This window comes from Drosophila bipectinata, chromosome 2L (assembly GCF_030179905.1).
Source record: "Drosophila bipectinata strain 14024-0381.07 chromosome 2L, DbipHiC1v2, whole genome shotgun sequence".
In the NCBI taxonomy this organism is placed as follows: domain Eukaryota; kingdom Metazoa; phylum Arthropoda; class Insecta; order Diptera; family Drosophilidae; genus Drosophila; species Drosophila bipectinata.
This window is the reverse complement of record NC_091736.1, coordinates 8753610-8776851: the sequence shown is the minus strand read 5'-3', so window position 1 is coordinate 8776851 and position 23242 is coordinate 8753610. Positions and strand designations below refer to the sequence as shown.

At 42.6% G+C, this 23242-nt stretch overlaps 2 protein-coding genes and 1 non-coding gene across 7 annotated transcripts in view; 1 reads left to right on the top strand and 2 right to left on the bottom strand.

Moving 5' to 3' along the window:
* LOC108133335 (semaphorin-1A) overlaps window positions 1-23242 on the bottom strand; it is a 125352-nt gene that overhangs the window by 37874 nt on the left and 64236 nt on the right. For all 5 annotated transcript variants that reach the window (XR_011441932.1, XR_011441931.1, XM_070276875.1 and 2 more), the window contains exon 4: window positions 2999-3095. Coding sequence is in view for 3 of the 5 variants with exons in the window: in XM_070276875.1 (XP_070132976.1) it covers window positions 2999-3095 (97 nt within the window). In the remaining 2 variants the exon portion in view is untranslated. The remainder of the gene's footprint in view (window positions 1-2998; window positions 3096-23242) is intronic.
* TRNAD-GUC (transfer RNA aspartic acid (anticodon GUC)) lies at window positions 14816-14887 on the bottom strand. The gene has a single exon. It is a non-coding gene; the product is annotated as a tRNA-Asp (tRNA).
* Window positions 18362-20933, top strand: Lsp1gamma (Larval serum protein 1 gamma). Its single transcript, XM_017253195.3, has 2 exons — window positions 18362-18659; window positions 18718-20933. The coding sequence occupies exons 1-2, from the start codon at window positions 18453-18455 to the stop codon at window positions 20827-20829; spliced, it is 2319 nt and encodes a 772-aa protein (XP_017108684.2). The 5' UTR covers window positions 18362-18452; the 3' UTR covers window positions 20830-20933.

The window sequence follows — 23242 nt, the reverse complement described above, 5'->3', positions numbered from 1 at the left end:
TGAAACTTTGCACACACCCTTCTTTCCTTTGCACGCAGTATATAAGTCGGAACGGCCCGGATCGGCCGACTATATCCTATAGCTGCCATATAACTGATTGATCGGAAATGGTATAACTTTGGTGTTTTTAGAGTTAGAGAGTTCAAATTTGACATGAGAGCTATTTTTGGCAAAATAATACGACATGCCAAATTTCATAAGGATCGGCCGACTATATCCTATAGCTGCCATATAACTCAACGATCGGAAATGACCCAACTTTCGTGTTTTTGAAGATAGAAAGCTGGAATTTAGTACAGACTCTATTTTTGGTTAGTTGATCCAACCTACCAAATTTCATTAGGATCGGCCGACTATATCCTATAGCTGCCATATAACTGAACGATCGGAAATGACCCAACTGGAAAGCTGGAACTTGGTACAGATTATATTTTGATCCATCCTACCAAATTTCATAAGGATCGGCCAACTATATCCGATGTTTGCGATATATATCCGGTTTTAGCTGCAAGGGTATATAAACTTCGGCTCCGCCCGAAGTTAGCTTTCCTTTCTTGTTTAGTTATGGGTTCACTTGATAATGTGGTTTTCGCCTATATGGCATATAGGCATATGTGATGCCTATATCTTTCCCAATTCTTGTATATTTCGGCTTATACAGTACATTTAGTACAAAAAAATTTAAAATTATTTGATCAAAAATAACTTGAGGGATTTCTTTACTAATTATATTGTCCGAGTTCTTCGCAAATAAGGAGGGGGGCTTCTACGAGGGAGGTATTATGAAGTTGCCGTCTAGATGGAAACGGATTATCGAACAAAACGGCGCATATTTCAACTAAATCGGATCACTGTAACACTTTTTATAAAGCATTGAATAAAGAGCAAAAAAGCGGAAGGGAGATATTTGACAACCTTATATATTAGACATTGAGTTAGAATCAGAGGGTTGATTCATTAATAATTCAGCTTTTCTCAGCCCATTTCTGGAGCTATTTTCCGACACTAGATGGAAATTTTTCTTGACATGGCCTACAGCAGTTGCAGGACACTTAACACGGTACCTGCTATGCCACAGGAAATGTAACGGTACAGCAATTCCCCGGGGAGGTGGGGGAGGGAATCAAGAGACGGTACAGGAGCTCTGAGGTAAAATTCTGTTGTACACACAACTTTCCATTTTTTTAACATTGTTCATGACGTTTCACATGCAAAACGCGTGTCACATTCGCATTTCCGCCTGTCATCCTAGTTTAGTTGCCTTTCCTTCCCCAACCTATTTTACCTAGGCTCACGCACACACACATACCAAGGCACCGAGCCGCACACTTTTTGGCTTTCAGCAGCAGTCGTCCTTTGGTTACTTTGACTCTTTTCGGGTCCTGATAAGTGGATGTGTGCGTGTGTGAATTCGCTTTCGGTAATGTGTGCGTGTGTGGCTGTGTGTGAGTGTGAGTGTGCAACTTGTTAAAAATCCATTAATCACGTAAGTGGCAACTCTGGCAACGACGTTGCCGGCATACAAATTCCCTCATGCGTGCAAAAAGAAAAAAAATATATAAAACTGAGAAAACTGCCACCCACACTATTGCTGTTTCTCAGTTTTTGGAAGTGTGTGTGTGGGTGTTGGCTTAATATTCCTGCTTTGGTTATGCTTTTGCATTTTAGTGCCTCATTATCTTCACATTGTAAATTGTTCTACATGGCAATTGCTTTTAAAATTCACGCACAACTTAATTTGTTTAGATTTATGTTGGTTTCTGGGAGATAATGTGTCATGCGAACTCTAAAAACATTTGGCGGAACTTTTACTTTAAATTTCCAGGGAATTCTTCAAATGTAGTTATCCTCTTTCATCTTTTTTTTGTTATCGATACTGGGCCATCCCTAACTGATATTTGAGCATCAATTTAAATTTTAAAAACAAAGTTTTTAATCCAATTCTCACTAGCTACATATTATAATGAATTTCTTTAGTACTAGTAGTACTATTTATTAGGTATTTAAAAACTCCCCTCAATGGCCATAATTCTGGGCTTTTCATTTTCAAATTAATTATTCAAGTATGCTCCACTTTAGACATTTTCCCAGGGTTGCCAGCTTTGTGTGCGGTGGCTGATTTTACTTGTTAATGTCCTATCTTACAAGCTGCACGCATTCCTCGACCACACAAATTTCCAGGATACCCCACACAAAGGGCCCGGCGAGTTTATTACATCTGGCTGGGCACAAACACACACACACACACACACACAGGCGAGTATTATGCAACATTTTAATATGGCTGCCCCAGCGTAAATGTCCTTGGGTTTCGTTCGTGTTTGTACAAGTGCATATACGAATATATATTTCAGTGGCAGTGCCGGCATTGTCTATGCGGCATATAATAAACCCAACATTTGCAGCACACATCTTTTGCGGTCTCAGCCAGGGACAAAATTTACAATACCACCCGCTCCAGAGCCCCCACTCTCCATTTTGAATACCTCGCTGACTGGAGGTCCCCAAGGTGAGGCGACTCGGCAACCCTTTAAGTCTTGTGTGGATCTTCCCGGAGTAGGTAGCACTAGAAACTTTAGTTCCTCATATCTTTGGGGCACCTGCTGCAAAAGTTTCGGCTTCCTTTCGTCCTGGTTTCTGTTTCTCTTGCCAGCGTTGCAAAATCAAAGTTGCCGGGAACTAGCTAAGGGCACGACCCTCCACCCACTGCCCATATTTGGTCCTGCGAAAGTTTCTCATGTTTATATGTATATGGGGAAGTGAACATGCTCGTATCGTCTACTTAAATTAAATACAATGTGTGCGAAAAGTAAATTGAAGTTTGCTTTATGTGAATTTTTCAGTTGCCCCTATCCCGAAATACAGTCGCCTCTTCCAAGAAGTTTCCTCTTAACATGCTACCATGTTGGACAAGTTTTTGGGATCTAAGGCTTTATGGGTTCTAAGGCTAGCATCAATTATAACAAAAAATATATGCAATAATGTTATCGACACTTACCTTCCACCGATGAGCAGGCTGTTGCCGTCCCTGGTGACGAGCTTAAAGTGATCCACTACGCTCTCGTTGCCCAGAAACTTTAGTATATCTTCGGGACCTGCAAATAGGGAAAGAATGGGGATTATAAACAAATAGCAGGCGGTAGTAGCTAGGTCCTGGCAGAGAAGGGTTGGGACTGGGGTTGGCATGCAAATGCCTAATTAGGCAATTAGCCGACGTTAATGGCGACAAAAAGCAGCCGAGGAGAATGAAGAACTGGGAACGGAGAACGGAGAATGGAAAAGGCAAGCGGATAAACAGGGTGAAGAGTGAAAAGCAGTCGGAAAATGCTGCAAAATGGCGGCCGGTAGGGAAACAATGCAGCTGCCTTGGAAAATGGAAATGGTAATAAGGGCTGGCTGGCTGGGATGTGGAGGTGGAGGTGGGCCGTAGAGTGATAGTGAGTGAGCTGATGCCAAGTCCTCGCTAGTTGATATGCAAAGAAGGGCCAGCTGCAAAAGTGGCCCGTTTAGCAACAGCAACATAATCAGCAGCGGCTAATCCAAAGGCAAGAACCATTTTTGTTTCAAGCTTTTTTCCACTTATTTGCATTTATTTTTTTTCCTTTAAAATCCTTTCGAGTGGCCAGTTGCCACAAGAACGATATCTGTTTGATAGAACTTTAGAGACAACGGCGCGTATACTTAATATTTTCTTTATTTTTATGAAAAAACAAATCAAGGACTTCTATTGCACACATTATATTGCTGCCACCATTTGATCCTTGATGTTGCAACAGCAGCTGGTAGTAGCAGCAGAAAATAATTTTCCCCATTTTTCCTCAACTTTTTTGCCTTTTCAGCGAGCTTTTAACTTTTAACTGCAAATGTTCGGTCAACCACAAAAGAGCGAAAAAGTTCTCCTCGTTTTTTCCACTCAATGTTCTTTTTAGCGAAAAGGGCTGGGAGCTGGAGCACGGCTACCAAAAGGGGGAAATGGCACCTGGTTATTGAAAGCACATTTGGACGCTTTTCAGGTTCGTCCACTTTTCATTTCAACGGGCCAACACGGCCACAAAAAAAATTGCGAAAAAACGAATGCTAAAATTAATTGGTAGAATGAATGCTTTTATATGCGAGACAGAAGAAGCCCTTTTGTTTGCTTGACATTTAACGTGACACGCGGGACATGTGAACAACTTTGTGGGCGTCTCTGCGGGAGGAGTGGCACTTTGGGGCAGGCGGTGGCAGGTTGAGGGGGAGTGGAAGTGTGCCAACTACAGCGAAAGTTGAAACCTGGACCATCACGAGAGCCGTACAAATGAAGCGACATTTTTTTAATTTGGCTCTGTAATTAAAAGTAACAAAAGCAAAAAAAAACAAAACCCTCTCCAATCCAAAGGGAAAGGAATGTAAATGAAAACAAAAGAAAGTCAGACCAAGGAATACAAATAACGAATGAAAAATAATTATTTGAAAGAAAAAAAAAACAGAAAATGCCCTGGGGAAAGGAAAAGACAAATAAATACTAAAAGATGGCAGTCTCGAGAAATGAGAAAAAAATGTATAAGAAGGTTTAAAAATAAACAGAATGTACAAAAATAGGAAAAGTAAGTTTTTCAGGTAACCTAACTAAACTAACGAAAATATAAAATTTGATAAACATTTTTAAAAGCCATCATCATTCAGTCAGACCACTCTCATTTGTATGATAATGATTCCCATTTCGAGTCCCCCACCCGCCAAAGGACTCTCCCCAAAAGTCCATCTCATTACTCACAGCGGCCCTTTGTCACTCCGGTTCCTCAGTCCTGGCTCTCTGGCGCTGGGGGTGCAACTTTTGTTTAATGCCACCGCGGGCCTTTTGTCGACCTGGCCAGAAACTTTGTAAGCCCAAAATTGTAAGCTAATATTTGCTTTACCTACATCTGCACACACAGTTCTCTCCCCACAAACACATCTGCATAGACGCCAAAGTGGAACCGGAAGGGCAGGCGAAAAATTCCGCAACCAAAAATGTAATATTTACCTTGACTTTGCGAAAAGCAAACTGCAAACTCAAAAAACTCCAAGCTCTTCCCAGACCCAGTCGCTGTCCCAGTCTCAGTCCATTTCCTGTTTCCCCATGAGCACACACCCACAAATATACATACATACAAAGAGTTACATGCATAGCCGGTCGGTATGTAGGGATGTTTGAACAAAGGACCTGCCAGACGGGACGAACAAAAATAAAAGATGGAACAAGTGTCAGAGTCTATCACTTTAATCAACTGGACCGGACTCTGTCTGAAATTATGCAAATTCAACAGAAAATAAAATAAAATTTCAGACGCACGGAATCTACAAAGTGGCACTCCATGGAGTCCTGCGAGTCCTGTGAGTCCTGCGAGTCCTCCATGTTTGACACTGACTTGCGAACGTGACCGTGCAAACACCGAGCAACTTAATGGTCAACTTCCTGATCCTGCGGCCTTGCCTCGGCCACGGCCACCTCTTACACAAATCACACAAAGCCAGCTTGGTGCGGCGAGCAAATAAGCTGATTATTAAATATTTTCTTAATGAATTTTTCACTCCGAAGCTGGCGCCACTGTAGCAGGTTGTCAGGCTTTCGTACAACGGTAAATATTTTCCCAAGATGGCGTCGCAACAAAATGGCGGCCATTTGCAGGTGTGATGTCCATTCCGCGGGCTTTATCCTCTCCATATATTTTTGTATATATAAGTACACACGAATGTACCATAGATGTGTGTGCAATCATTGGAGGCAACGAATGGCTGGTAACAATGCGGCATTAAAAATGCAAAAATCTTTTCACAAATGCAAGCCCAACGCTGCTGCCTTCGGTGGTGCCAACAAGCAGCTCAGAAAGGACGATGAAAGCGGAAGAAAGGAGAAGGATGCTCGAGTCTTTCAATAATAAAAGCTTCCGGAACAACCAAGTCTTGCCTTCTTCATTCTTTCTTTTTTTTTTAAGAACTTGAAAACTTGCAAATTGTGGGATATTCATGTAAGACTTGAATTTTGTTCATAATTTAGTTCATTTTTTTCAGTTCGGTTTTTTGTTAAACCGATTTAGTGCAATCACAGTAAATTTACTTTCTTCATAAACTTACAATGAGAAACTAACGCATTTTATTTTTATGCAAGGCTGGCTGGCTGGCTGGCAAAGATTATGCGGAAAAGGCAAGGACCTTCGCCGAAATGCCGAATTTTGGGAAGGGAGGCGAAAAGCCGGAAAACAAAATGCAGCGACGCGTGAAAAACATTCCCCGACTTTGGCGGTAGATCCCCACAAACACACACACACTCATAGTCCTCCTCCGGCTACGACTCCGGCAAAAAAAAGGAACAATAACATGGCCAGAAAAAATCCCTCGTTGAGATTTGCATTTAATTGAAATGAACGCCGCCAACGGTCGACGAAGGACACATCAAATGGCCAGAACCAGGACATGGAACAGGCCCAAGACCCAGTACCAGCACCAGCAACCTGACCAAACCAGACAGAATCCGAATCCGAATCTGTATCTGTATCTGAATCTGAATCCGAGTCGGAATCCGAAACCGAGTCGCACTCGCACAAAGGGCGGGGCGGAAAAAGAGCGAGGAGCAAAGGACAAAAGGCAGGAACTCATTGGGCCCAGGAGCTTTTTTTCACTCCACGTCCTCCTGGTGAGGTCCTCGAAATGAAATCTGAAATGAAAGCCGCCGGCTGACCCTGACAGAGAACATTTCGGCTATCTCCTTCGAAGAGCCCAAGCCCAGGACCGACTCCATTCCATTTTATCTTCTCCCGGCCCGTCGGCTAAATGGCAGCACTGTTTGATTTCCTTTGTTTTGTTTTACTTTTTTTCTGCCATTACCAAGTTGTCAATTTCGATTTGGCTGACGTTTGCATCTTGACGAAATTTCGGATTTCCAAGAAGTTGCTCCAGTAATAACGAAGGATTTTCAGGTGAAAATCAAAAGCTATTCCTTAGACATAATAGGGGATTTCTACGAATGTTTCCAATTTAGGCCATATTCTAGATAATATTTAAGCCATGGTTTTTCTACTTTTTTAGTAGCCCTCTGGGGTTCGTAAACACCATTTTTTAAAGTTCTCCCCTTCTGAATTCCAATCACAAATCACTGAAATTATCCTATTAAATATTCTGTATACTCCCGGTATTATGGACAAAAAAATCATTAAAATAACCCCCAATCAGTGGCAAATATTTTTTCCGCTTCAATCGCTTTTTTATACCGCGCTTCATGCAAACATTTTTCACAAAATCGAATTTGTTTGCGGCGCGTGATGCCTTCGTCAGGTTTTTTATAGAAATTATGGGGGGATTTTTGTATAGCATGAGACTGAAAATAAAAACCGCAAATAAATAGCTCTGGGAATAGAGGATAAACATTTTTCCGCCGCATTAAAAGCGTCATTAATATTTCAAATCGTTTGTCAATTCAAATTCATCAACAGTTTACACAAAAAAGGTTTTTCGTTGAAATCCAATCAAAATCAAAGCAAAATAAAGTCAAAGGAAATTAGGTAAACTATTAAATGCATATTTATAAAAGCAGTAATGGTAATTGCATAAATTTAATAAAAAGCAAGTTAATATGCAGTAAAATAAGTAGATTTAATATGCAGAGGCGCTCATGCAGACAGTCGTGCTTCCAGCAAAATGAAATTAATCGAAGAACGTTAAAGAAACGGCCGTAAAAGCCTTTAAATTCATTTAGGCCGAAAGTGCAGGGTTGCGGGCGTTGAGCTGCTGTGCTCCGCGTGTCCTGCGGTTGCCACGAAATGTGACAGGATATGAACTCACGCCATTTATGCAGCAATTAACGCCAGGAACAGGCAGTGCGGACCATCGCCCATGGCCCAGGACCTTCAGCACGGCCAGCACTTCTCCTTCACTGTCGCATTTAATACTGTTTTAATAATTATTGTATTATTTTTCATTTGTTTACGTTCGTCGGCCCCGATATCCTTTGTGCAGTCGCCCGCAAAGGATGCGTTTCCTCGACATCCCGGCCACGAACTCCAGACATCTGCCAGCTGTGGCTTGTTGGAGCATCAGTTGGGCCACAGCCCGCTTCCTTAATGACAACAAATTGTCGTAACCAATTGCCAGGTGTTTCCAAGGAAGGAGCGAAAGGCGAAAGTCGCAGCATTTTCCCGCTGAGCACAGGATATGTGCAACCACATGTGAGGTCCCCGCCTATCAGGTATAATAAGTAGGCAGTTCATTGGGTAAATATGTCTGATTGAATGGTGGATGCGTACGAACTTTATTGGAATGGCTCGTAATTTAATATTTACAAGGCTCTCTTGATGTCTCACCATACTTGTACTTGAAGTGTGTCTTTAAAACCTGTTTTTCCCTCCCAGGATAAAACTCTTTTTTTAGCCATCTATTGCATCGTCATTAGGGGGTTCGCAGAAACGTGATATGTTATACAAACAAAGTCCCAACGATGATGCTACTGGAGGAGATTCACATCTCGTTCTACTCGGCCATGTGTTTACTCGCATAATTCTGGCTCTTAGCTGCTGGCGCCTGGCTTCTGGCAGCCCGGGCTCAGATAAGATGTGCTTTACATGTGCCCAAACAAACACACAGGAACGGAGGCTGGGGGCTGGGTTGGATGGATATTATGTCAGGTGCAGGATACATCCCCACCCACAGCCATTTATAACTGGGGCACGCATGAATGAATCGCAAGGACGAGCCAGAGCCGGCAGCCTGAATTCAGGACTCAGGGCTCAGGACTCAGGGGTCTGGGCTCAGGTGTATGCACTAAGTACACGCGTCACTTATTACAGTGACAATGATATGCCCCCCGCACCCAAACACAGCCACACCAGCCAGGACGAGTGCCTGCCTTTGAAGCACGAAGAACAAGACCATAGACTGGAGCTGGCGCTGGCGCTAGAGCAAGAGATGGAAGTGGAGGTGGAGCTGGGACTGGGACTGGTCCTGGGTCCTGGGGCTGAGCCGCCAAACAAATGTCGGAGGGTGTAATTGATTAGGAGTGACTGGGGCACGCACACAATCAAACAATGACTTGCAGTTGCCCCATAAATTGGCTGCACTTAATGCCACGCCAGCAGAGCCCCTCTAAGAAATTCTCGGCACGAATTTCAAAACGTCACTGTGGGCGGAAAAAAGGGGCCACCGCGATGCGTATGTGATGCACTTACCACATGAAAATTTCAGAAATAGCGTGATCCCTTCACGGATGTAAAACATGTTTATGGAAGCCGCCTCTGTTATTGTGGCACTTGGAAATCATACAGCCGTGTAACTCACGCCCTTCAATTCTATAAACTAATCCGCTTAGTTCCTTGTGTGTTTTTCAAAGTTTACCTTTTTATTTTGGCTTGTAAAGGAAGTTTATTTGGTTATATATATTATATTAAGCTATATAGCTAAAGTTATTCCTTTAAAAAAGAACTTTAAGTATGGAGAAAAACAGTGGAGTACATGGCGTATGAGTGATGCAATTTTGCAATGTCATTCTTACGCCGTGTTATCGGGATGTTAATAAACATTTTAAAATTCAAAAGGAATAAGATTTACTCATATTTGACACATTAACGCTAATAATACATCCCGAAATTATTGAGAAAATTTTCCAAGTATATTTTGCAAGTGATAGGATATATTACTCATACGCCATGTGGTGCAAGGTTATTTATTCTAGTTTTTTATTCAAATATTTTTAATCCTACAAAGAGTATGTTTTCCAATGTACATATAACCTTGTTGCTTCCAAATAAATCTACAATTTAAAAAAAAAAATTAAAATAAAAACTTAAACTTTTCAATTTGTAGCTCCTCTCCAGCCAGAAAGAACGTAATGATGCTAATGTGTATTTCCACATGACATTACAAGCTCCATCCTCTCCGACATGGCCAACTGGTGCCTCCACATCCACTTCCAACAGAGCCACTGTTGATGATGATGATCATGTTTTGTGACGACGCCGGTGATGAGGATGAAGATGGGCACTTTGCCCGTGTTTAATGATGCCGTTTGGCTCATCTCGACGTGGCTGACAGACTCATGTAGGTTACGTCGCAGCACGCTCACCGGCTTTTCATCAGCAGGAGTCCCCAGCTAGGGAGCTGGGTGCCCGTAAAGGGGGGGTTCCGAGGCGGTTCCCCTGTCGAACTGTTGTTCATGTGGCGAACTACTGCTCCGATGACCCATAAAGCGGACGCTGCCACCGGGCCGAATCAGCTTTGCCGGGCTTTTGTGGTTCACGTGGCACGCGCGCTCGAACATAAAGCGGGTCATGTCAAATCGAGCGTTCGTAGCAGGTAGCAGGAATATAGCACCGGGGGGCTGGCGGCGAGGACAGCCAGGACACCGGATCAGAGACACAAACGGCAGCGGTTGGGAGCTTAACTTGGTGGCTCTGGCAGGTAAACCGGTTGCCAATTTCCATCGGTGCATCTACCTCGAATTGGGGCCACCGATTCCCACAACCATATTGGCTGAGCGATGGATGGGGCTTGTGTGATTATAAAAGTGCCCCAAGCCAAGCTCTGAGAGTACTTTTAAAGTACAATATATGGTTTATCTCTCAGGGTAGTGTGCATTACTTTCATAGCATACTTATCTGCGCATCCCACAAACCTCCAAATTATCAACTGAAGGTTTGTTTCTCCTTTAATTTCTTGAAAACCATGCAAGCATATGTCCAATTTGAAACCGAATCTTTACACATATTTTAATGCCACCACTAGCCATGAATTCATATTGAAACGCTTGCAACATTTAAGAGGCACAAAGACGAGAAAGCCATAGAAACTGGCAAGCTTTGTGGCAAATCCGGCAGAGTGGTTTACTCTGGGATTTGTTTTCATGCAGACCCTCTCAGGCATTCAAATCGTCAATGTCATCATTTACCATCCTGCGTGTTTTTATGAGGTAGGGCCGTGGCATATATACTCGTACATATTTATAGATCCTTTCGACTACTTGTGGCTTTTAGAGGTCCTTGCAAAGAGTTTCTTGCCTGCTCAGCGCTTTGTCGGTTCAACTTCCTCTGCAGCGTTTTATTTATTTAAACGGAAAGCCGATGAAGCCGAAAGTCTTAAGAGGGGAGTGAGTCGTGAAGGCTGAGGTGGTTGAGGGTGACTGGGATGGAAGGTGGAAAACGCTTGCTTTCAAATCGACCAAAGAGGCTGAAGCTTTTATAATTTCACGCTGTCGAAAAAGGAGCGAAACGTTCAGCTCACGTAGCAGAAATACAAAAGACATAAAGAGTACAAAAGATATAAAGTAAACTGAAAGTAAAGATAAAAGCGCCAAAGGCTCGCAAAATGTGCAAAGACAATGATAAGAGCAGGGATAAGGGCGGGCGGACAAGGATTTCTTGTCAAAATGAAAGACGGTACCACCATTTTTATTTCCTTACTCTCCAAGCGATATATACATATCTATATGCCTTTAAAAGGAGGTGCCTGTAGAGTGTAGTTATTAAAAAATAAAGAACAGGTTGATACTTAGCACTGGGTCACTGAACTTCATATCATATAGTGTCCTTATTAATACACACCTGCAAAGAAACAAGAAAAAAAAATATTGTTAGTTAGATTCGTAATGGGACCCTTGTATCATTCTCATATCCCTTGAAATATTTGCTTTTTAATAGCCCCCACTTATACAAGATATTTCCATTAGATCGCCAACCAATCGCCAATTTTTTGGAAATTGATTCCATTCGCTGATTAGTTTTCAATTGGACCAGCCATTAGAGCTCAATTGGAGAAATGCCCTGGAACAGCGGCAACAGTGTTTGCTAGTTTCCCAGTTTCCCAGTTGTGTGTCGGGGCGACTGTCAGTTAAAATGAATAATCGAGTGGAGCTGAATCGAAATCGCACTATTGCCCCTTTGTGCATATTGGCTTTTTGGTTGGCTGCTCGTACCCTCGCTTCCGTTGCAGCTGTTTTTCCTGAGCGTTTTTGCTTCTATTTTGTTTCCAGTTTGATTTTTTCCCTGCGATTGCGAACAAGCAATTTATTTGCTCGTGACAAGAGACTCCAACCAAAGAAACAAAACACTGTTTGCAACAACATTTAAGAGATGCAAGCCACGGCCATTGTTGGACTGGCTGCCTCCTCTATTGCGGATGGCAAAATGGTCATAAAGAAAACTAAAATCAATGGAAATATTCGCGCTGGCATATATTTGCAAAAACAGGAAAAAAACCTAAAAAGGAAAGATGTCTTCGGGACGAAGTTTATATACTCTTATAGTAACGGCGGTTTCTATTGAAAGGTATATGTCTATCACAAATGTACATCGGGTATAGCCGATTGTTATGAGAATTTCTTGTATCCTCATAGGAAAGTTTTAAAATTAATAAATAATTGTTTTTTTAAATATTAATTATAAAAAAGTCATTTAAAAAAAATTATTATAATAATAAATAATTATAATATAAAAAAAATATAATAAATAATTGTTTTTTTAAATATTAATTATAAAAAAGTCATTTAAAAAAAATTATTAAAGTTCTATCTTCAAAAACACCAAAGTTATAATATCTCTAATCATACAGTTATCGAGAATTTGAGCGATAGCTTCATTGATAATAGCTTCAAAGATAGCTCATCAATAGATTGTAAAAAATTAAAGTCGAAAACTTTAAAAGTGTGAGACCAGTTCAAAACCAGAGCAAGATTAATTTCTTATACTTTTTAGGTTTCTATGTATATGTATGTCTTTTCCACTGCCTAGCTCTTTTTAACCAAAATTATAATACCCTCTGCAAGAGTATAGAAAAAACTAAAAATTCGTGCAGAAAGAGAATGCAATTTGAAAAAGTTTGTAACCCAGATTCCTTTGCTGAAAATTTTTACCAATATTTTTTTTGGCAACTCTAGCCGCAGGTGTTTCTCCATGTGTGTGTGTGCCATTTCAGCACAGTTGCAAATGGTGGAAAATGAATAAGAAGGCGTATAGGGGGCGTAGCAGTAGCTTTTATTGTTTGCATCGGAGAAAAAAAATAAACAAAAACAAGAAAGGAAAGCTAACTTCGGGCGGAGCCGAAGTTGATATACCCTTGCAGTTAAAACCGGATATATATCGCAAACATCGGATTTAGTTGGCCGATCCTTATGATTACATTATAATAAAACCAATTAATTAAATTACAAAATCTAAAAAAAAGTCCCAAGCTTCTATCGTCAAAAAAAACAAAGTTGTTATTTTTACTAAACACCAAATACCATTTCTGATCGTTCAGTTATATGGCAGCTATAAGATATAGTCGGCCGATCCTTATGAAATTTGGTAGGTTGGATCAACTGACCAAAAATAGAATCTGTATGGAATTCCAGCATTCTATCTTCAAAAACACGAAAGTTGGGTCATTTCCGATCGTTCAGTTATATGACAGCTATAGGATATAGTCGGCCGATCCTTATGAAATTTGGCACGTCGTATTGTTTTGCCAAAAATAGCTCTCATGTTAAATTAGAACTTTCTAACTTTAAAAACACCAAAGTTATACCATTTCCGATCAATCAGTTATATGGCAGCTATAGGATATAGTCGGCCGATCCGGGCCGTTCCGACTTATATACTGCGTGCAAAGGAAAGAAGGGTGTGTGCAAAGTTTCAAGACGATAGCATCAAAACTGAGAGACTAGTTCGCGTAGAAACAGACAGACAGACGGACAGACGGACAGACGGGCAGACGGACAGACGGACATGCTCATATCAACTCAGGAGGTGATCCTGATCAAGAATATATATACTTTATAGGGTCGGAGATGTCTCCTTCAGTGCGTTGCACACTTTTGGACAAAATTATAATACCCTCTGCAAGGGTATAAAAAAAAGGGAAAATATTTTTGGGACGCCACGCACTTTTGCAACTCTACGGTTTCAAACGGAACTGCTACTGCCACTTCTTTTAAATATTTTACGCTAGTTGGTTGGGAAATGTGGAAATGTTGCTTTGGGTTGCCGTTTTTGCGGTCCTCGTATTACAGGACAGGACCTGTGAGCAACTTTTTCACTGCTTCCCGCACTTCCTGTTCCTGCTTTTCCTCTGTTTCTGTTTCTGTTCCTGCTTCTGTTATTGCTGTCATTTTCTTTTGGCTCTCTCCTTGAACTCGCTTTGCCTGTCCCCAGCACACACACACACACACACACACACACATTCGACATACACACATTCACACACCCGCATGTCCTGGGGCAAATTTATTGAATTCGCATAGTAGCCAGGAAGGCAACTTAATTTTCAAGTGAAACTTTGTTAAGGTCCGCCATGTGCTCCCCGGCACAACCCGGCACAGAAAACAACCGAAAAAGGCCAACAAAACCCTTCCAGACATTTTCAAGTGCCTTTTTTTTCGGATGGTAGTGGGTGGGCTGGGGGAGTGGGCTGGGGGTGGCGTAACCAACAACAGGAACAACAACAAACAACAAGAACCAAAGTTGGAGGTTTCGGTTGGTGTTTGCATTTTGTTAAGTGTTGAAAATTTATTAGTTTCACCTTAATTTGTTTGCCGACTGCCTTCTATGGTAAGGGAGGGCCGAAGAGTGCAATAAGGGTCTCCGAAACAGTTTTCTTTTTCCCAGGAATATTTATGGTTATTGCTTTCAACGCCGATGTCTAATGTTCGACGATATTGCTTCGTGGCCGAAACCCTAGATGCAATTAAAATTCTTTGGGGCTTTTGCAAGAACGATGGGAAAAATATTGGAACTAAAGAAAAGAAATAATACCTCTAATCAGCTTTAATAATTATTCTTTAATAAAATAAAAAATAAATATTTAAAAAATAAAAAAAAATTACCAACTTTCGTCTCTCCCCGACGGGGAATTGAACCCCGGTCTCCCGCGTGACAGGCGGGGATACTAACCACTATACTATCGAGGACGTTGATTCTGATCGCCCAAAAGCTCTACTTATTGTAGATCAGTGGTCAGTCAAAGGTCAAGAGCTTTATTGAAGCTTTTTCTAGATTTACCTGATTTTTGTCCGATCTGGCAATGCTTTAAGACCTTAAAGAGCTTAACGCAGAGGCGAAGCGCTTTGGCACAGTGGGCATGAACTCGAAAAAATATGTATGTATGTTGGGGCTACAATAAAAGGGCGTGCGAGCAGGAGGGCAAATCAAAGTCAGCAGCCAAAGCAACGCGGCCAAATGGGGAAACATTGTTTTAAAACAATGAAATACAAGCCGGTCATAGAAGCCCGGAGAGGGGCAACTGCGGGGGAGCTACATGGCAGAGACCAACAACATGCAATAAAAGACAAAAGCGGAATATGTGCCACAACGCTGAACAGATGCCAACGGGCAACCACCCGCACCACGCCTGCACCTCCTCCACTCCGATTTAACAGGAGGCGCCCCCCCGCTGCAACATGCGAGTCCACTCGAAACTTTTGCGCTATTGTACTGCCAGCACCCCCTGCCAGCCATATATTTTTTCTGCAGCCGCTTCCAGCTGCGGACTTTCTCTAGAATCTTTGGCCAACTAAAGCCAGTAACAAGCAAGCTAAAAAAAAAAGTTTAGCCTGGTACACGACTAGATTCTACCCGCTTTAAAGATTTTTACCTTCTAAAATGTAATATATATAATATTTTTACTAAATAATCAAAAATTAATAACAAATAATATAACAAATAATTTATGTCTCTATCAAATTAACTTTTTTATTAAAAAACTGCCTGAATTAATTATTTTATAAACTCTACTCTTAAATATCTAGATGATTTTTCCACATAATCACTGCAAATAAGCTATCCTACATAGTAGGGTTTTTCATATTTAAATTCCATTTGAATTTATAAAAGCAGGCTCGAGGGTATCCACAGAAAAACTTTATACATTGCATCCCTCATATGTATGGTACTGTACTGTTGGGGAAAAGGAACTAAAATAAAATAAACGTTTGAAAATATAATTGCTGTACTGCTTTGGTAAACTCCATTAAATTTATAAACTGGCCAGCAAAAGTTTCATTCTCCTTCGCCGGGCATCGCATATATTTTTTATCCCGCACTTTGGAGTGTGCATACGAGAGGGCGTATGGCGTAGTATATGGATATGAGCGCTTATTGATTAATAGTTTTATTGTATTCATGCAGAGCTCAACCATTAATTTTGCATGTTAAATAAAAGAGCACTCAATTATGTGGGCTGTGGGCTGTATTCGAGACGGGCTTTTCAAGTATAAAATATTCATGCACTTTATGCTGGGCCTACCATCATCAAACAATGCATGTATAATGCCCGAATTAAAGCCCGTTTCGGTTTCCTGCCACAAATATTGATTTGTTCTGGCCGGATAATTTCAAATTCCTTTGGAGCTACAAAAGGCAATGGATTATGTATATTACAGATTACTCCGATAGGTAGTTAAGCCTATTGGGGGGCACTTCATGCGAGTGAGTAACTAAAACTATTTTTACGACTTTGTTTAATTTATTTATAAACTTTTGTATGAATCACCCATGGAAACTAAATACTACCGCCAGACAGGCTTCCAAAGTGATAACAACTAATGCTGGAGGTCAGTCACTATTCTGATTAAAAGACCCCTGAGCCGGAGCCCCAAAATGTGGCGTCTAAATGACTCAAAGGTCCAAACCCCAAGATTTTAAATATTATAAAGAAATAAGGAAAACCGAATCTCAAGAGATTTTTTGGCAATTGCCGGGAATGGCGATGGGGTGGCGAACTTTTCACCATTTCATTTTCATAATTTCGCCATTTGGCAAGTATCTCACGCATTTGCAATTATGTGAGGATTTTTCATTTCATTTCTTCATTTCGTTTTGGCGGACGGGACTCCTCCATTTCAGACCGCGGCCTGTTACAGATTCTACCATTGTTGGTGTTTGGTGCACATTTATGCGCAACCGCATTTCAAAAGCAATAAATTCTGCAGCTTTGCGCTGAAGTTTTCCCAACAAACCAACCAACAAAAAAATAAAAAATAAAAACATCAAATAGGGACAGGCGGACAACAAAAAATTATTAAGTAAACTGAAAAAGAAAACTTTGTTCATTTGTGGCAGTTGAATATTTTTATATTCACTCTGGCGAGTCTCTGCGTAAATATAAATTAAGAAATAAAAGTGAGACGCTCTAAATGAATAGGGTATTTATATTTTAAGAAATATGTACAACACTTCTCAGTTAGAATTTAATTTTTAGACACCTACTTTCAAAGAACAACACCAACTTATTACAAGTTCTCACAATTGAAAGGGTAAAGAAACTTCGGCTTCCTGGACTCAACCTTTTCTAAGCAAAGTTTTGTGGGCTTTTGGCCGCAGCGAGGCAGCTTGTTATTATTATTTTTTTCCCTTCAATGGCAAAAGTTGTAGCAGGAAACAACAATTTCTGGGCTGCAACAAAACCGCCCCCTGCCAGCTCAACCTTTGGTCCAAGTTCCTTTCAAGTTTTCACCATGAAAATTAATTGCGCATTTATTTTGAGTTAGTTTTCGCGTCCTGGCGGAAACTGTAAAGGAGGAGGATTGGTCTCTGAGTTCCTTGGAACAACTTCAGAGAAGCATTGAGTTTTTGCCATTTGCTTTTCTTTGCAGCTCTCTTACATCTCCTTCGTTACAGTGGCGGTAAAAATTAACTAACCATGGTCGAGTGGCAACCACTTACACCAGGTGACTCCCGGGGCTGGGTCTGGGCTGGGAGGAGTTTAATGGATATGTGTTTTCCACAACGATCAAACGAATAACAAGCTGACATGTTGAGTAACAAGGTAGTTAGGAAATGGAACTGTTATTAAGACACTCTCATATTCATATTCATATTCATAACTAAACCTATATATATTTAATTATTTATTTTTTTTCCACCACAAACTGAAATCAGGGCACAAAGTTCCGGATGACAATGAAAAATATTCCCATTGCGATTAAAGCACCTCAAAATAAACACTCGAACCATCGCCGAATCATATCAGAGAGGTGGGCACTGACTAGCGCCTAGCGTTTAGCTGTCCAGGGCCATTGGCAGCACGCAGCAAAAAAATATAACAATGCCATAAAACAAGATTATCAAGGTGCAGTCGAAAAAGTGCCGAAGTCACCGTCGTCACATTTGAGAACATTAATTACACAACAGGAACACGATGCAGTGGAACAGCCAGCGACCGGAGCAGCGGCCTTAGCCCGGGTACTGGTGGCAAGTCCACTCTTATCTTCACCTGGCTGCAGAAGCGACAGAACGATGACAGCATCCGACGATAAGGCCCTCGGTGCTATTTTCAGCCGGAGACCTATGCGGCGACCTATGCGGCGACGGCATGGTAGCCGTGTTGTCTGACGCTGATATGGTGCAGCGGTTGGGTATATAAGACCCGGCTGGATGCAGTGGAAGGCAACAGACTTTAGGTGTTGGTCCAACAGTGAACCAAAACCGGAGCAGTTGAAGAATCCTAAAGCAGAGAAAAGACAGGACGAAGACAGGATGAAGCTGACCCTAGTGCTATTGGCCCTCGTGGGCTGTGTGGCCGCCTTCAGCGTGCCCACCCCCCAGGTGAAGATCGCCGACAAGACCTTCCTCGAGAAGCAGAAGTTCCTCTTCGAGATCGTCTACCGCGTCGAGGATCCCCTCATGTTCGAGGAGTGGATCAAGTTTGGCTCCAAGTTCATCTACGACAAGAGTTTCTACACGGTGAGTTATCCTGGGGGCCTCTTTAGGTTTTCAGTAATGAAGCATCCTGTTTCTCCAGAATTACGATGTCTACATGGAGAAATTCTACGAGTCCTACAAGCTGGGCGCTCTGCTGCCCAAGGGCGAGTTCTTCGGCGCTCTGGTGAAGACCCACATTAAGCAGGCCTACGGTCTGTTCAACTTCTTCTACTACGCCAAGGACTGGGAGACCTTCGTGAGCAACGTCGCCTGGGCCCGCATCCACGTGAACGAGGGCATGTTCATCTACGCCCTGACCCTGGCCGTCATCCACAAGCCCGAGTTCCAGGGCCTGATCCTGCCCCAGATCTACGAAATCTTCCCCCAGTACTTCTTCAACAGCAAGTTCGTGTACGAGGCCGAGAAGTTCGACTATGAGGTCTTCAGCAAGCTGACCATGTACGAGAAGGAGTACAAGGACATCCTGTACAAGGACTACAGCAAGTTCACCGGCAACTTCTACTTCTACACCAAGGACTGGAAGACCTTCCAGTGGTACAAGATGATGGGTCTGGACCAGGAGTGGTACGTCGAGGACAAGTACTTCCTGCGCGAGAACTTTGCCGAGTTCGCCAACGATCCCAAATACGTCGATGTGATGCAAGGCCTGAAGAAGTTCTACTTCCCCGTTGACTACACCCGTGACATTGACTTCTTCAACGATCAGACCAAACTGAGCTACTTCACCGAGGATCTCGGCTGGAACGCCTACTGGTACTACCTCAACATGGACTACGCCTTCTTCCTTGACGGCAAGAAGTTCGGTTTGGACAAGGACCGCCGCGGCGAGTGGTGGATCTACAACGTCCAGCAGATCCTGGCCCGTTACTACCAGGAGCGTCTGGCCAACGGCTTCGGCGAGATCCCCGAGTTCTTCTGGTACAAACAGATCGAATACGGCTACGATCCTCAGCTGATCTACTACAACGGCGTCGGCTACAGCTACCGCAAGAACTACTACGACTTCTACACCTACGGCAACTTCGAAATGTTCGGCAAGATCCAGAACTTCTTCAGCAAGATCTACAAGGTCCTCGAGACCGGATTCTACAAGACCGCCGACGGTCAGGTGATCGACCTCCACAAACCCGAAGCCGTCAAGTTCATTGGCAACTACCTCCAGGGCAACACCGACACCTACGACAAGTACTTCTTCAACTTCTACTATGTGCTCTCGCACATGTACTTCGCCGATGTGGAATACTACGATGTGGATGTGTTCCCCAACGTGTTCCTCAACTTCGAGACCATGATGCGCGATCCCTTCTTCTACACCTTCTACAAGAAGTTCACCGACGTGTTCTACCAGTTCAAGTACTACCTGGGCCCCTACACCCAGAAGGATCTCTTCTACGAGGGCGTGACCATCAAGGATGTGACCGTCAGCAAGCTGGTGACCTACTACGACATCGTTGACTTTGATGTGACCAACCTGCTCAACGACAAGATGACCTTCGTCGACGGCCAGTTCGTGTGGGACAAGGCTCTCCTGGCCCGTCAGGCCCGCCTCAACCACAAACCCTTCCAGTTCGAGTTCACCATCGAGTCCACCAAGGCCCAAAAGGGTGTTGTCCGCGTCTTCCTGGGCCCCAAGTTCGACGAGTACGGCCAGGTCATCCCCCTGAACTACAACCGCAAGAACTTCGTCCAGATCGACAGCTTCGTCTACCCATTCGTTGCCGGAGTCAACACCTTCAAGCGCAGCTCCAACGAGTTCTCGTGGACCGCCAAGGACAGGATCACCTACACCGAACTGTACAAGTACGTGATGCTGGCCAGCGAGGGCAAGTACGACTTCCCCCTGGACATCAGCGAGCCCCACAACGCCTTCCCCGACCGCCTCGTCCTGCCCAAGGGCTGGGAACAGGGTATGCCCATGCAGTTCTACTACTTCGTCTCGCCCTATGCCGAGGAGTACGAGCAGTTCTCCAACTTCGACTACACCTACGCCTCTGGAGTCGGCTCCGGCACCCGCTATGTCGACAGCAAGCCCTTCGGCTACCCCTTCGACCGCCAGATCGACGAATACGACTTCTTCGTGCCCAACGGCTTCTTCCAGGACGTCAAGATCTACTACGTCGACAGCTTCGCCAAGTACTTCGAGAAGAAGTACCCCAAGTTCGGCACCTTCGACTATTCCATCGAATACTAGAGAGCTCTGTTCCCTTAGTCGTAGCTCTAGCTTTTCTAAGTGCAATGCCAAAGGCAAAAAAATCCAAACCAAAAAAATGTAAAGACGAAATCAAACGAATAAAAACTTCTTAAAAATATTAAAAAGATTTTAGTTTTTCTTTCTTAAATATCTTTATTAAGAGCATGATACAACACATCCCTATGAACGGTAACTATAACCGCAGAAACTAATAACCAAAGCTGCTTAAGGGGCGGTAACTCCACCCCCAAAAACCCCAACCAGCCACCCACATAACAATGGTTGTGTGTTCAGTTACGCTCTCCTGTGATGTAAACAAGAAACGCTTCCCGGACTAGCCAGAGCCCATGCAAATGAACTTAGGCCCATTGACTTTGATGTCGACGGCATGCCAATCGAATCAACGGACAAACACTCAACAGGACATGTTATCCGATCGGTTTCAACAACCAGATTTGCCAGCGCTAATTTCCAGTTATGAATACAATCGCATTTGCATTTGATTGAAGGCTGAAAGGGGCTGTTCCGGTCGTCTGTTGCAAGACAAGACCATAATTGTTTTAATGACAAACAGGTTTCAGGCTGTAGCTTAAAATAGCTTTATTAGATACTGTATTTTAGACAGCATTCAAACGTAAATTGTTTTCTTTTATAATCAAGGCACATTGGCTTACGGCTATCCTCGTATTTTCCGGCCAAGAAGCTGCCAAGTCAACGACGACACTAACCAGAATTAGTTTCCTGGCCATACTCTCTGTCTGCCATTTATTTCAGTCTTTTTAATTGATTCTGTCGTTTCCTGCGCTCAAGGCACCCAGATCTCCCGGCTTGGGTCGGCAGCGACTGCAGGAAGCGCATCTTGTTATTTGTAACAATTAATATCCAATATCAGGGTGCTGCTATCATTAGTTTATTTTCCTTCCTTTTCAATCCATACTATTTTTCTTCTACACAAAAGTATGCTATACATTTTTATATATATCTTGTGTATACATATATTTTTTATCTGTCGTGCCACTTGCATCTACAACAAGAAAGGAAAGCTAACTTCGGGCGGAGCCGAAGTTTATATACCCTTGCAGTTAAAACCGGATATATATCGCAAACATCGGATATAGTTGGCCGATCCTTATGGCAATAGGAATATATAATCCAATTTTTTACAATACAAAATCTAAAAAAAATCCCAAACTTCTATCTTCAAAAATACGAAAGTTGATATTTCTACCAAGTACCATTTCCGATCGTTCAGTTATATGGCAGCTATGGGATATAGTCGGCCGATCCTAATGAAATTTGGTAGGTTGGATCAACTGACCAAGAATTAAATCTGAACTAAGTTCCAGCTTTCTATCTTCAAAAACACGAAAGTTGGGTCATTTCCGATCGTTCAGTTATATGGCAGCTATAGGATATAGTCGGCCGATCCTTATGAAATTTGGCATGACGTAATGTTTTGCCAAAAATAGCTCACATGTCAAATTTGAACTCTCTAACTCTAAAAACACCAAAGTTATACCATTTCCGATCAATCAGTTATATGGCAGCTATAGGATATAGTCGGCCGATCCGGGCCGTTCCGACTTATATACTGCGTGCAAAGGAAAGAAGGGTGTGTGCAAAGTTTCAAGACGATAGCTTTAAAACTGAGAGACTAGTTCGCGTAGAAACAGACAGACGGACAGACAGACGGACAGACGGACAGACGGACAGACGGACAGACGGACATGCTCATATCAACTCAGGAGGTGATCCTGATCAAGAATATATATACTTTATAGGGTCGGAGATGTCTCCTTCACTGCGTTGCACACTTTTGACCAAAATTATAATACCCTCTGCAAGGGTATAAAAAGCCACTGATATCAGTGGTAAAATGTACAACAAAGGCGCAAGCCAGCTTTAGTTAGATTAAGTAGCAAAAAATAAAGTAGCACTGGGAGAAATATTTTTATAAAATTTAAAAAAGGTTATAGGGTAATCAATAGGTTAAAGATTATACAGCATAGTTTAGCTTCTACTAAGTCTACTGTCTTTATTATATTCCTATGGGATATTCTCTTCAATTTCTTTTTGAAAATCCTCAGAACCCTTCCCCAGAAACTACTACCCACTTTCTTTGAGTGCACTGTGCGGTGTGGGTTGCTCTTGGCCGCCTGGTCGGTGCTCCTTGCTGATGGTGCTGCAGTTGACAGACCATTTATCATCGCACTAATTGTGTATCATTAAAAAGGGGCGACCGTGGCCGCGCTCTGCTTCGACATGGGCACTGATGTTAACCCAAAGGAGCCGACGGGGCGCAAAAAAATAAGGAAAAATACAACACGGAATAAAAACAGCTCCATCTGCAGGCTCAAGCCGCAGCCGGCGGAATCGATGTTCCCTGACAATGGCAGCCATGGCGAGCGACTGT